Source organism: Oncorhynchus mykiss, chromosome 3 (assembly GCF_057628025.1).
Source record: "Oncorhynchus mykiss isolate SJ-2025 chromosome 3, ASM5762802v1, whole genome shotgun sequence".
Classification (NCBI taxonomy): Eukaryota; Metazoa; Chordata; class Actinopteri; order Salmoniformes; family Salmonidae; genus Oncorhynchus; species Oncorhynchus mykiss.
Window position 1 is genome coordinate 94,677,138 of NC_143024.1, and position 17,159 is coordinate 94,694,296.

The following is a 17,159-nucleotide window of genomic DNA, read 5'->3' on the forward strand; positions in this document are numbered from 1 at the left end:
AGAGGAAGGAAACCACTGGAAACCACCATGAGGCCAATGATTATGAGTTTAATGGCTGTGATAGGAGAAAACTGAGGATGGATCAACAACACTGTAGTTACTCCATAATACTAACCTAAATGACAGAGTGAAAAGCAGGAAGTCTGTACAGAAGAAACAATATTCCAAAATGTGCATCGTGTTTGCAATAAGGCACTAAATAACCTTTTCAGCTGAATACAAAGTGTTATGTTTGGGGCAAATCCAACACATCACTGAGTACCACTTCATGTTTAAGTTTAGTGGTGGCTGCATCATGTTATGGGTATGCTCGTCATCGGCAAGAACTATGAGTCGTTTTTCTCTCTATAAAAATAACCATAATAGAGCTATAAGCACAGTCAAAATCCTAGAGGAAAACCTGGTTCAGTCTGCTTTCCAACAGACACTGGGAGATGAATTCATCTTTCAGCAGGACAACAACCTAAAACACAAGGCCAAATCTACACTGGAGATGCTTACCAAGAAGACAGTGAATGTTCCTGAGTGGGCTAGTTACAGTTTTCACATGCAGATCTATGGAAAGACTTGAAAATGGCTGTCTAGCGATGATCAAATATTGTACAATCCAAGTGTGCGTTAAAGCAGTGGTATTAATATTAATCCTCTTTTCTGTGCCGCTCTGCAAACACTCTAGCAGACGCATATGAATGTGATGGTGTGTGGAAGGTGAGAGAAAGAAAGAGAGAAATACATAGTGAGAAAGAGAGATGGTGAGAGAGAGAGGGAAAATGAGAGAGAGAGAGAGAGAGACAGAGAGAGAGAGAGAGAGAGAGAGATAGGGAGGGAGGGAGAGAGAGAGGGAGAGAAAAAATGAGAGAGAGAGAGGGAGAGAGATAGAGAGAGAGAGGGAGAGAGACAGAGAGGGAGAGAGAGAGAGAGGGAGAGAGAGAGGGAGTGAGAGATAGAGAGGGAGAGAGAGAGAGAGAGGGAGAGAGACAGAGAGAGAGACAGAGAGAGAGACAGAGAGAGAGAGAGAGACAGAGAGAGAGAGAGAGACTTACCCCAAAAGACTCACAGCTGTTATCGCTGCCAAAGATGATGAATACTTTATGAAGGCACTGTATGATTGAATGTTTCTGTAGAGCACCGTGGACTATAAAGAGGACTAAATGAAGTTCAAAATGTTTCTGTAGAACACCTTGGACTATAAAGAGGACTAAATGAAGTTCAGAAGGTTTCTGTAGAGCACCGTGGACTATAAAGAGGACTAAATGAAGTTCAGAATGTTTCTGTAGAACACCGTGGACTATAAAGAGGACTAAATGAAGTTCAGAAGGTTTCTGTAGAGCACCGTGGACTATAAAGAGGACTAAATGAAGTTCAGAATGTTCCTGTAGAACACCGTGGACTAAATGAAGTTCAGAATGTTTCTGTAGAACACCGTGGACTATAAAGAGGACTAAATGAAGTTCAGAAGGTTTCTGTAGAGCACCGTGGACTATAAAGAGGACTAAATGAAGTTCAGAATGTTTCTGTAGAACACCGTGGACTATAAAGAGGACTAAATGAAGTTCAGAAGGTTTCTGTAGAGCACCGTGGACTATAAAGAGGACTAAATGAAGTTCAGAATGTTTCTGTAGAACACCGTGGACTATAAAGAGGACTAAATGAAGTTCAGAAGGTTTCTGTAGAGCACCGTGGACTATAAAGAGGACTAAATGAAGTTCAGAATGTTTCTGTAGAGCACCGTGGACTATAAAGAGGACTAAATGAAGTTCAGAATGTTTCTGTAGAGCACCGTGGACTATAAAGAGGACTAAATCGTGAAATCGTTTTGTATCCAAATCCGGCTTTAAACTTCTTCACAACAGTATCTCGGACCTGCCTGGTGTGTTCCTTGTTCTTCATGATGCTCTCTGCGCTTTTGACGGACCTCTGAGACTATCACAGTGCAGGTGCATTTATACGGAGACTTGATTACACACAGGTGGATTGTATTTATCATCATTAGTCATTTAGGTCAACATTGGATCATTCAGAGATCCTCACTGAACTTCTGGAGAGAGTTTGCTGCACTGACAGTAAAGGGGCTGAATAATTTTGTTATTCAAAGTCCAGACCTGAATCCAATCGAGAATCTGTGGAAAGAACTGAAAACTGCTGTTCACAAATGCTCTCCATCCAACCTCACTGAGCTCGAGCTGTTTTGCAAGGAGGAATGGGAAAAAATTTCAGTCTCTCGATGTGCAAAACTGATAGAGACATACCCCAAGCGACTTACAGCTGTAATCGCAGCAAAAGGTGGCGCTACAAAGTATTAACTTAAGGGGGCTGAATAATTTTGCACGCCCAATTTTTCAGTTTTTGATTTGTTAAAAAAGTTTGAAATATCCAATAAATGTCGTTCCACTTCATGATTGTGTCCCACTTGTTGTTGATTCTTCACAAAAAAATACAGTTTTATATCTTTATGTTTGAAGCCTGAAATGTGGCAAAAGGTCGCAAAGTTCAAGGGGGCCGAATACTTTCGCAAGGCACTGTATATATATATATATATATATATATATATATACAGTGTTGTAACAATGTACAAATGGTTAAAGAACACAAGGGAAAATAAATAAGCATAAATATGGGTTGTATTTACGATGGTGTTTGTTCTTCACTGGTTGACCTTTTCTTGTGGCAACAGGTCACACATCTTGCTGCTGTGATGTCACACTGTGGAATTTCACCCAGTAGATATGGGAGTTTTTCAAAATTGGATTTGTTTTAGAAGTCTTTGTGGATCTGTGTAATCTGAGTGAAATATGTCTCTCTAATATGGTCATACATTGGGCAGGAGGTTAGGAAGTGCAGCTCAGTTTCCACCTCATTTTGTGGGCAGTGTGCACATAGCCTGTCTTCTCTTGAGAGCCAGGTCTCTCTCTCTGAATCTCTCTCTCTCTGTATCTCTCTCTCTCTTTCTCTCTCTCTTTGCCTCTGTCTCTCTCTCTCTCTCTTTGCCTCTCTCTCTCTCTCTGTATCGCTCTCTCTCTCTCTCTCTTTGCCTCTGTCTCTCTCTCTGTATCTCTCTCTCTCTCTCTTTGCCTCTGTCTCTCTCTCTCTATCTCTCTCTCTCACTATTTATTTCTCTCTTTCTTTCTCTCACCTTCCACCCGTTCCACACACCATCACATCCATATGTGTCTGCTAGAGTGTTTGCAGAGCGAGGATATGATTAATATCCCTGCTTTAACGCACAGAGCAATTAACCCATCACCAGCGTCTTATTTACTACTTAGCTTCACTACCGCGAGTGTGGTTCCCCCATGGAGGCTTAAACATCCTCTTATCTCGTAACAGTTATGCCATCAACGATGATCAGTTGTTCCAGTCGGCTGTGTGGCGGCGGTGATGCGTATTTACTGGGAAGACGGGGAGCTGAAACACATCGATGTCCTTCAAGGGTTTCAGTCATAGCATGGATGTGTACTGAACCACGGAACATTCTGAACTTCATTTTGTCCTCTTTATAGTCCACGGTGCTCTACAGAAACATTCTGAACTTCATTTAGTCCTCTTTATAGTCCACGGTGCTCTACAGAAACCTTCTGAACTTCATTTAGTCCTCTTTATAGTCCACAGTGTTCTACAGAAACATTCTGAACTTCATTTAGTCCTCTTTATAGTCCACGGTGCTCTACAGAAACATTCTGAACTTCATTTAGTCCTCTTTATAGTCCACGGTGCTCTACAGAAACATTCTGAACTTCATTTAGTCCTCTTTATAGTCCACAGTGTTCTACAGAAACATTCTGAACTTCATTTAGTCCTCTTTCTCCCAGTGTCTGTTGGAAAGCAGACTGAACCAGGTTTTCCTCTAGGATTTATGTCTGTTGGAAAGCAGACTGAACCAGATTTCCCTCTAGGATTTATGTCTGTTGGAAAGCAGACTGAACCAGGTTTTCCTCTAGGATTTTGACTGTGCTTATAGCTCTATTATGATTAACAAGCTAACAATACTACCAGATTACCACCCGATTACCACCAGATTACCACCAGAGCTAGCAACACTACCAGATTACCACCAGAGCTAACAATACCAACATATTACCACCAGATTACCACCCAACACTACCAGATTACCACCAGAGCTAACAATACCACCAGATTACCACCAGAGCTAGCAACACTATCAGATTACCACCAGAGCTAACAATACTACCAGATTACCACCAGATTACCACCAGAGCTAACAATACCACCAGATTACCATCAGATTACCACCAGAGCTAACAATACCACCAGATTACCATCAGATTACCACCAGAGCTAACAATACGACCAGATTACCATCAGATTACCACCAGAGCTAGCAACACTACCAGATTACCACCAGAGCTAACAATACCACCAGATTACCACCAGAGCTAGCAACACTACCAGATTACCACCAGAGCTAACAATACCACCAGATTACCATCAGATTACCACCAGAGCTAGCAACACTACCAGATTACCACCAGAGCTAACAATACCACCAGATTACCACCCAACGCTACCAGATTACCACCAGAGCTAACAATACCACCAGATTACCACCAGAGCTAGCAACACTACCAGATTACCACCAGAGCTAACATTACCACCCGATTACCACCAGATTACCACCAGAGCTAGCAGCACTACCAGATTACCACCAGAGCTAACAATACCAACAGATTACCACCAGATTACCACCCAACACTACCAGATTACCACCAGAGCTAACAATACCACCAGATTACCACCAGAGCTAGCAACACTATCAGATTACCACCAGAGCTAACAATACTACCAGATTACCACCAGATTACCACCAGAGCTAGCAACACTACCAGATTACCACCAGAGCTAGCAATACTACCAGATTACCACCAGATTACCACCCAACACTACCAGATTACCACCAGAGCTAACAATACCGCCAGATTACCACCAGAGCTAACAATACCACCAGATTACCACCAGATTACCACCAGAGCTAACAATACCACCATATTACCATCAGATTACCACCAGAGCTAACAATACGACCAAATTACCATCAGATTACCACCAGAGCTAGCAACACTACCAGATTACCACCAGAGCTAACAATACCACCAGATTACCACCAGAGCTTGCAACACTACCAGATTACCACCAGAGCTAACAATACCACCAGATTACCATCAGATTACCACCAGAGCTAGCAACACTACCAGATTACCACCAGAGCTAACAATACCACCAGATTACCACCAGATTACCACCCAACGCTACCAGATTACCCCCAGAGCTAACAATACCACCAGATTACCACCAGAGCTAGCAACACTATCACATTACCACCAGAGCTAACAATACTACCAGATTACCTCCAGATTACCACCAGAGCTAGCAACACTACCAGATTACCACCAGAGCTAGCAATACCACCAGATTACCATCAGATTACCATCAGATTACCACCAGAGCTAGCAACACTACCAGATTACCACCAGAGCTAGCAATACCAAAAGATTACCACCATATTACCACCAGAGTTAGCAATACCACCAGTTTACCGCCAGATTACCACCAGAGCTAGCAATACTACCAGATTACTACCAGAGCTAGCAACACTACCATATTACCACCAGAGCTAGCAATACCACCACATTACCACCAGATTACCATCAGATTACCACCAGAGCTTGCAACACTACCATATTACCACCAGAGCTAGCAATACCAAAAGATTACCACCAGATTACCACCAGAGCTAGCAACACTACCAGATTACCACCAGAGCTAGCAATACCACCAGAGCTAGCAATACCACCAGTTTACCGCCAGATTACCATGTTTGAAGTCTGAAATGTGGCAAAAGGTCGCAAAGTTCAAGGGGGCCGAATACTTTCACAAGGCACTGTATGTATGTATGTATGTATATATATATATATATATATATTTATATATGACATTTGTAATGTCTTTATTGTTTTGAAATTTCTGTATGTGTAATGTTTACTGTTCATTTTTATAGTTTATTTAACTTTTGTATATTATCTACCTCACTTGCTTTGGCAATGTTAACACATGTTTCCCATGCCAATAAAGCCCCTTGAATTGAATTGAGAGAGACTCTGTGAGAGAGAGAGAGAGAGAGAGAGAGAGAGAGAGAGAGAGAGAGAGAAAGAGAGATGCATCATACCATGAACACACACACCGCTCAACACCCTCACCGCTCAGTGTGTGTGTGTGTGTGATAATGAATGATGAGTGTTGGTGCTGTGTGTGTGTGTGTGATAATGAATGATGAGTGTTGGTGCTGTGTGTGTGTGTGTGTGTGTGTGTGTGTGTGTGTGTGTGTGTGTGTGTGTGTGTGTGTGATAATGAATGATGAGTGTTGGTGCTGTGTGTGCGTGATAATGAATGATGCGTGTGTGTGTGTGTGTGTGTGTGTGTGTGTGTGTGTGTGTGTGTGTGTGTGATAATGAATGATGAGTGTTTGTGCTGTGTGCTGTATCAATGTGTCGTTGGGGATTCCATCTCTTACTGAGCCTCATGCAGCTCCTCCATCAAATAGACAGAAACCCATGTTCAATACCTACCATCCTGGACACACACACACACACACACACACTCACACACACACACACACACAGTGATTTTTCTACCATTGTAATCCCAGGGTGGGCCACCTAAGTTTTATTTTCGGGCCGCCAAACAGTGTTAAAATAAATTAATTTGAAATAAATTTTTGGGGATGGAAAAACACTTTCAACTTAAACAACTAAAACATTTAAATATTTAAAGTATGTTGAAAAGATAAAGCACCAATATCTATTTTATTTTATCATTGTGTTGGGTTGTGTGGAAGTCAGGAAGTTAAAGTTTGGTCGCAAATAGGTCTTACCTAATGGACAATGACCCCAAGAATACTTCCAAAGTTGTGGCAAAACGGCTTAAGGACAACAAAGTCAAGGTATTGGAGTGGCCATCACAAAGCCCTGACCTTAATCCTACAGAACATTTGTGGGCAGAACTGAAAAAGCGTGCGCGAGCAAGGAGGCCCACAAACCTGACTCAGTTACACCAGCTCTGTCAGGAGGAATTGGCCAAAATTCACCCAACTTATTGTGGGAAGCTTGTGGAAGGCTACCTGAAACATTTGACCCAAGTTAAACAATTTACAGGCAATGCTTCCAAATACTAATTGAGTGTATGTAAACTTCTGACCCACTGGGAATGTGATGAAAGAAGTAAAGGTGAAATAATTCATTATTTCTACATATCTACTGGACATATCTACTGTACATATCTACTCTGTACATATCTACTGTACATATCTACTCTGTACATATCTACTGTACATATCTACTCTGTACATATCTACTGTACATAACTACTCTGTACATATCTACTGTACATAACTACTCTGTACATATCTACTGTACATATCTACTCTGTACATATCTACTCTGTACATATCTACTGTACATATCTACTGTACATATCTACTCTGTACATATCTACTCTGTACATATCTACTCTGTACATAACTACTCTGTACATATCTACTGTACATATCTACTCTGTACATATCTACTGTACATAACTACTCTGTACATATCTACTGTACATATCTACTCTGTACATATCTACTCTGTACATATCTACTGTACATATCTACTGTACATATCTACTCTGTACATATCTACTCTGTACATATCTACTCTGTACATAACTACTCTGTACATATCTACTGTACATATCTACTCTGTACATATCTACTCTGTACATAACTACTCTGTACATATCTACTGTACATATCTACTCTGTACATATCTACTGTACATATATACCATACATATCTACTCTGTACATATCTACTGTACATATCTACTGTACATATCTACTCTGTACATATCTACTGTACATATCTACTATACATATCTACTCTGTACATATCTACTGTACATATCTACTCTGTACATATCTACTCTCTACATATCTACTGGACATATCTACTGTACATAACTATTCTGTACATATCTACTGTATATATCTACTCTGTACATATCTACTGTACATATCTACTCTGTACATATCTACTGTACATATCTACTCTGTACATATCTACTGTACATATCTACTGTACATATCTACTCTGTACATATCTACTGAACATATCTACTCTGTACATATCTACTCTGTACATATCTACTGTACATATCTACTCTGTACATAACTACTCTGTACATATCTACTGTACATATCTACTCTGTACATAACTACTCTGTACATATCTACTATACATATACACTGTACATATCTACTGTACATATACACTGTACATATCTACTGTACATATCTACTCTGTACATATCTACTGTACATATCTACTATACATATCTACTCTGTACATATCTACTATACATATACACTGTACATATCTACTGTACATATCTACTCTGTACATATCTACTATACATATCTACTCTGTACATATCTACTATAAATATACACTGTACATATCTACTGTACATATCTACTGTACATATCTACTCTGTACATAACTACTCTGTACATATCTACTATACATATACACTGTACATATCTACTGTACATATCTACTCTGTACATATCTACTGTACATATCTACTATACATATCTACTCTGTACATATCTACTATACATATACACTGTACATATCTACTGTACATATCTACTCTGTACATATCTACTGTACATATCTACTATACATATCTACTCTGTACATATCTACTGTACATATCTACTCTGTACATATCTACTCTCTACATATCTACTGGACATAACTACTCTGTACATATCTACTGTACATATCTACTGTACATAACTATTCTGAACATATCTACTATACATATCTACTCTGTACATATCTACTGAACATATCTACTCTGTACATATCTACTGTACATATCTACTATACATATCTACTCTGTACATATCTACTATACATATCTACTCTGTACATATCTACTGAACATATCTACTCTGTACATATCTACTCTGTACATATCTACTGTACATAACTACTCTGTACATATCTACTGTACATATCTACTCTGTACATAACTACTCTGTACATATCTACTATACATATCTACTCTGTACATATCTACTGTACATATCTACTCTGTACATAACTACTCTGTACATATCTACTGTACATATCTACTCTGTACATAACTACTCTGTACATATCTACTATACATATACACTGTACATATCTACTGTACATATACACTGTACATATCTACTGTACATATCTACTCTGTACATATCTACTGTACATATCTACTATACATATCTACTCTGTACATATCTACTATACATATACACTGTACATATCTACTGTACATATCTACTCTGTACATATCTACTGTACATATCTACTATGTACATATCTACTGTACATATCTACTCTGTACATATCTACTGTACATATCTACTATGTACATATCTACTGTACATATCTACTGTACATATCTACTCTGTACATATCTACTGTACATATCTACTATGTACATATCTACTGTACATATCTACTCTGTACATATCTACTGTACATATATACCATACATATCTACTCTGTACATATCTACTCTGTACATATCTACTGTACATATCTACTGTACATATCTACTCTGTACATATCTACTGTACATATCTACTATACATATCTACTCTGTACATATCTACTGTACATATCTACTGTACATATCTACTGTACATATCTACTCTGTACATATCTACTGTACATATCTACTATACATATCTACTCTGTACATATCTACTGTACATATCTACTCTGTACATATCTACTCTCTACATATCTACTGGACATATCTACTGTACATAACTATTCTGTACATATCTACTGTATATATCTACTCTGTACATATCTACTGTACATATCTACTCTGTACATATCTACTGTACATATCTACTATACATATCTACTCTGTACATATCTACTGTACATATCTACTGTACATAACTACTCGGTACATATCTACTGTACATATCTACTCTGTACATAACTACTCTGTACATATCTACTATACATATACACTGTACATATCTACTGTACATATCTACTCTGTACATATCTACTGTACATATCTACTATACATATCTACTCTGTACATATCTACTATACATATAAACTGTACATATCTACTGTACATATCTACTCTGTACATATCTACTGTACATATCTACTATACATATCTACTCTGTACATATCTACTGTACATATCTACTCTGTACATATCTACTCTCTACATATCTACTGGACATATCTACTGTACATAACTATTCTGTACATATCTAGTGTATATATCTACTCTGTACATATCTACTGTACATATCTACTCTGTACATATCTACTGTACATATCTACTCTGTACATATCTACTCTGTACATATCTACTGAACATATCTACTCTGTACATATCTACTGTACATATCTACTCTGTACATATCTACTGTACATATCTACTGTACATATCTACTCTGTACATAACTACTCTGTACATATCTACTATACATATACACTGTACATATCTACTGTACATATACACTGTACATATCTACTGTACATATCTACTCTGTACATATCTACTGTACATATCTACTATACATATCTACTCTGTACATATCTACTATACATATACACTGTACATATCTACTGTACATATCTACTCTGTACATATCTACTGTACATATCTACTATGTACATATCTACTGTACATATCTACTCTGTACATATCTACTGTACATATCTACTCTGTACATATCTACTGTACATAACTACTATGTACATATCTACTGTACATAACTACTCTGTACATATCTACTGTACATAACTACTCTGTACATATCTACTGTACATATCTACTCTGTACATATCTACTGTACATAACTACTCTGTACATATCTACTCTGTACATAACTACTGTACATAACTACTCTGTACATATCTACTGTACATAACTACTCTGTACATATCTACTGTACATAACTACTCTGTACATATCTACTCTGTACATATCTACTCTGTACATAACTACTCTGTACATATCTACTGTACATATCTACTCTGTACATATCTACTGTACATATCTACTATGTACATATCTACTGTACATAACTACTCTGTACATATCTACTGTACATATCTACTCTGTACATAACTACTGTACATAACTACTCTGTACATATCTACTGTACATAACTACTCTGTACATATCTACTGTACATATCTACTCTGTACATATCTACTCTGTACATAACTACTCTGTACATATCTACTGTACATATCTACTCTGTACATATCTACTCTGTACATAACTACTCTGTACATATCTACTGTACATATCTACTATGTACATATCTACTCTGTACATAACTACTCTGTACATATCTACTGTACATATCTACTCTGTTCATATCTACTGTACATATCTACTCTGTACATATCTACTGTACATATCTACTGTACATATCTACTGTACATATCTACTGTACATATCTACTCTGTACATAACTACTCTGTACATATCTACTGTACATATCTACTCTGTTCATATCTACTGTACATATCTACTCTGTACATATCTACTGTACATATATACCATACATATCTACTCTGTACATAACTACTGTACATATCTACTGTACATATCTACTCTGTACATATCTACTCTGTACATATCTACTGTACATATCTACTATACATATCTACTCTGTACATATCTACTGTACATATCTACTGTACATATCTACTCTGTACATATCTACTGTACATATCTACTATACATATCTACTCTGTACATATCTACTGTACATATCTACTCTACATATCTACTCTGTACATAACTACTGTACATATCTACTGTACATATCTACTCTGTACATATCTACTTTGTACATATCTACTCTGTACATTTGTTAATATACACAGATGATATGGCGTGCATATTAAAACACACATTTGCACACAGTCTCACTAAAGATTGCAAAGTGTGAAGATGCCTAGAATTCTCCGATATAAACCCCCGATCACGCCTTGTAGGTGATGTCATGGTGACGTTGGCTAGCTGGTCTCATGTGCAGAAACACGTCAGCGGGTCTCACGGTCGTCTCGTGTCGAACTGCTAACGTGCTTCTTCGCTATAACAGGGGTTTATTTTGGGGGGGTGGGGGGGCAAAAATGAAAAGGTGTCATTGTGACGAGGTTGATAGTTTATTAACTATTTAAAACATTGGTTTTGAATCTTTTAAACAACTTTAGGTTGTGTCTTTAGATTTAGAGAAAATAAACAACTAAGTGAGAATTTTTTTATTTTTCACTTTTCTCTCGTTGACTTCTGAAACCCCAAACTCTGGCCTGGTCGGTTTGGTCTGCTGCCCAAGCATTCCTGGAAGTCTTGTGATGTTGAGCCTCTGGGTTTAGAAACTCTGTGGTCTCACTATCACATTCACACACAGACACACACACGCACGCACGCACAGACGCACGCACGCACGCACGCACGCACGCACACACACACACACACACACACACACACACACACACACACACACACACACACACACACACACACACACACACACACACAGTCAGGTTTTTAAAGTGTGGTTCAGAGTAAATTCTATAAATCCGTGACTCTGCGTTGTGAATGATGTAAACGTCTGATTGTAAGTCACTCAGGATAAGAGTGTCCTGCTAAAATGACGACAAAAAAAAAATGTAAATTAAATATAGAGATGTTGAAATGCATTGCTACAGTAAAGCTGATAACCAAACCAATATCTCTTTCCACAGAACCACCTGAACTCTTCAGTTCTGCCATTGACCCTAGTACACAACAGTCTCTCAGCCCAGATTAAAACCGTGCAGAATGCTATTCCGTTTTCACCAGAAATACACCCGTCAGTCCTGAAATAACAACCGATTTTAATGGCGACTTTCCATATAATGTTTCCGACGGTTGCTCTGTGGTCTCTCTCCTCCTCTCCAGTCTTTAATGGAAGTTCCGCCCACGTTGGTGAAGAGGATGATGACGAGGAGCTGACTCTTATATCTCCCCGTCAGGAAGCCCTGAGTCTAGCCCCAGGGGATAGCTCCACCAGGCCCATCCCTGGACCAGCCCCAGGGGATAGCTCCACCAGGCCCATCCCTGGACCAGCCCCAGGGGATAGCTCCACTAGGCCCATCCCTGGACCAGCCCCAGGGGATAGCTCCACTAGGCCCATCCCTGGACCAGCCCCAGGGGATAGCTCCACCAGGCCCATCCCTGGACCAGCCCCAGGGGATAGCTCCACCAAGCCCATCCCTGGACCAGCCCCAGGGGATAGCTCCACCAGGCCCATCCCTGGACCACAGCTGGCCCAGTTTCAGTTCCACCACACCAAGACCTCCAAGACCTCCAAGAGCATGGACCTGGGTAAGACATATACTTAAAACTCTGGTTCACACTTCTCCCATGTCGTAAAGTCCTCAAACTCAACTGTGCATCTGGAAGCCAGTTCCACTGCTTTTTATTCTCCATATCCCCCTGCTATATCCCCCTAGTATACAGTATATCTTTATCCATATCCCCCTGGTATATCCCCCTGGTATACAGTATATCTTTCTCCATATCCCCCTAGTATACAGTATATCTTTCTCCGTATCCCCCTGGTATATCCCCCTAGTATACAGTATATCTTTCTCCATATCCCCCTGGTATACAGTATATCTTTCTCCATATCCCCCTGGTATATCCCCCTAGTATACAGTATATCTTTCTCCATATCCCCCTGGTATATCCCCCTGGTATACAGTATATCTTTCTCCATATCCCCCTAGTATACAGTATATCTTTCTCCATATCCCCCTGGTATATACCCCTAGTATACAGTATATCTTTCTCCATATCCCCCTGGTATATCCCCCTGGTATACAGTATATCTTTCTCCATATCCCCCTGGTATACATTATATCTTTCTCCATATCCCCCTGGTATATACTGCTGGTATACAGTATATCTTTCTCCATATCCCCCTGGTATATCCCCCTAGTATGCAGTATATCTTTCTCCATATCCCCCTGGTATATCCCCCTAGTATACAGTATATCTTTCTCCATATCCCCCTGGTATATACCCCTTGTATACAGTATATCTTTCTCCATATCCCCCTGGTTTGCAGTATATCTTTCTCCGTATCCCCCTGGTATACAGTATATCTTTCTCCATATCCCCCTGGTATACAATATATCTTTCTCTGTATCCCCCTGGTGTCTACCCCTGGTATTCAGTATATCTTTCTCCATATCCCCCTGGTATATACTGCTGGTATACAGTATATCTTTCAGAGCTGGTCATGGGTGCACCTCAGCCACGCTCAAGGTCCTAAACGATATCTTAACCGCCATCGATAAGAAACATTACTGTGCAGCCGTATTCATTGATCTGGCCAAGGCTTTCGACTCTGTCAATCACCACATCCTCATCGGCAGACTCAACAGCCTTGGTTTCTCAAATGATTGCCTCGCCTGGTTCACCAACTACTTCTCTGATAGAGTTCAGTGTGTCAAATCGGAGGGTCTGCTGTCCGGACCTCTGGCAGTCTCTATGGGGGTGCCACAGGGTTCAATTCTTGGACCGACTCTCTTCTCTGTATACATCAATGAGGTCGCTCTTGCTGCTGGTGAGTCTCTGATCCACCTCTACGCAGACGACACCATTCTGTATACTTCTGGCCCTTCTTTGGACACTGTGTTAACAACCCTCCAGGCAAGCTTCAATGCCATACAACTCTCCTTCCGTGGCCTCCAATTGCTCTTAAATACAAGTAAAACTAAATGCATGCTCTTCAACCGATCGCTACCTGTACCTACCCGCCTGTCCAACATCACTACTCTGGACGGCTCTGACTTAGAATACGTGGACAACTACAAATACTTAGGTGTCTGGTTAGACTGTAAACTCTCCTTCCAGACCCATATCAAACATCTCCAATCCAAAGTTAAATCTAGAATTGGCTTCCTATTTCGCAACAAAGCATCCTTCACTCATGCTGCCAAACATACCCTCGTAAAACTGACCATCCTACCGATCCTTGACTTCGGCGATGTCATTTACAAAATAGCCTCCAATACCCTACTCAACAAATTGGATGCAGTCTATCACAGTGCAATCCGTTTTGTCACCAAAGCCCCATATACAACCCACCATTGCGACCTGTACGCTCTCGTTGGCTGGCCCTCGCTTCATACTCGTCGCCAAACCCACTGGCTCCATGTCATCTACAAGACCCTGCTAGGTAAAGTCCCCCTTATCTCAGCTCGCTGGTCACCTTAGCATCTCCCACCTGTAGCACACGCTCCATCAGGTATATCTCTCTAGTCACCCCCAAAACCAATTCTTTCTTTGGCCGCCTCTCCTTCCAGTTCTCTGCTGCCTATGACTGGAACGAACTACAAAAATCTCTGAAACTGGAAACACTTATCTCCCTCACTAGCTTTAAGCACCAACTGTCAGAGCAGCTCACAGATTGCTGCACCTGTACATAGTCCACCTATAATTTAGCCCAAACAACTACCTCTTTCCCAACTGTATTTAATTTATTTATTTATTTTGCTCCTTTGCACCCCATTATTTTTATTTCTACTTTGCACATTCTTCCACTGAAAATCTACCATTCCAGTGTTTTACTTGCTATATTGTATTTACTTTGCCACCATGGCCTTTTTTTGCCTTTACCTCCCTTATCTCACCTCATTTGCTCACATCGTATATAGACTTGTTTATACTGTATTATTGACTGTATGTTTGTTTTACTCCATGTGTAACTCTGTGTCGTTGTATGTGTCGAACTGCTTTGCTTTATCTTGTTCTCAACTAGCCTACCTGGTTAAATAAAGTGTTCTCAACTAGCCTACCTGGTTAAATAAAGGTGTTCTCAACTAGCCTACCTGGTTAAATAAAGGTGTTCTCAACTTGCCTACCTGGTTAAATAAAGGTGAAATAAAAATAAATAAATAAATACTCCTGTTATTCAGTATATCTTTCTCCATATCCCCCTGGTATACAGTATATCTTTCTCCATATCCCCCTGGTATACAGTATATCTTTCTCCATATCCCCCTGGTATACAGTATATCTTTCTCCATATCCCCCTGGTATACAGTATATCTTTCTCCATATCCCCCTGGTATACAGTATATCTTTCTCCATATCCCCCTGGTATACAGTATATCTTTCTCCATATCCCCCTGGTATACAGTATATCTTTCTCCGTATCCCCCTGGTATACAGTATATCTTTCTCCGTATCCCCCTGGTATACAGTATATCTTTCTCCGTATCCCCCTGGTATACAGTATATCTTTCTCCGTATCCCCCTGGTATACAGTATATCTTTCTCCGTATCCCCCTGGTATACAGTATATCTTTCTCCATATCCCCCTGGTATACAGTATATCTTTCTCCGTATCCCCCTGGTATACAATATATCTTTCTCCGTATTCCCCTTCTATACAATATATCTTTCTCCGTATCCCCATGGTATACAGTATATCTTTCTCCGTATCCCCCTGGTATATACCCCTGGTATACAGTATATCTTTCTCCGTATACCCCTGTTATACAGTATATCTTTCTCCGTATCCCCCTGGTATACAGTATATCTTTCTCCATATCCCCCTGGTATACAGTATATCTTTCTCCGTATCCCCCTGGTATACAATATATCTTTCTCCGTATTCCCCTTCTATACAATATATCTTTCTCCGTATCCCCATGGTATACAGTATATCTTTCTCCGTATCCCCCTGGTATATACCCCTGGTATACAGTATATCTTTCTCCGTATACCCCTGTTATACAGTATATCTTTCTCCGTATACCCCTGGTATTCAGTATATCTTTCTCTGTATCCCCCTGGTATATACCCCTGGTATTCAGTATATCTTTCTCCGTATCCCCCTGGTATATACCCCTGGTATTCAGTATATCTTTCTCCGTATCCCCCTGGTATATACCCCTGGTATTCAGTATATCTTTCTCCGTATCCCCCTGGTATATACCCCTGGTATTCAGTATATCTTTCTCCGTATACCCCTGTTATACAGTATATCTTTCTCTGTATCCC

At 39.8% G+C, this 17,159-nt stretch overlaps 1 protein-coding gene across 10 annotated transcripts in view; it reads left to right on the forward strand.

The window, feature by feature from the left end:
• Positions 1–17,159, forward strand: part of pard3bb (par-3 family cell polarity regulator beta b) — a 539,900-nt gene that overhangs the window by 211,993 nt on the left and 310,748 nt on the right. For all 10 annotated transcript variants that reach the window (XM_090230480.1, XM_090230482.1, XM_090230481.1 and 7 more), the window contains one exon: positions 13,044–13,469. In XM_090230480.1, the coding sequence (XP_090086606.1) occupies positions 13,044–13,469 (426 nt within the window). The remainder of the gene's footprint in view (positions 1–13,043; positions 13,470–17,159) is intronic.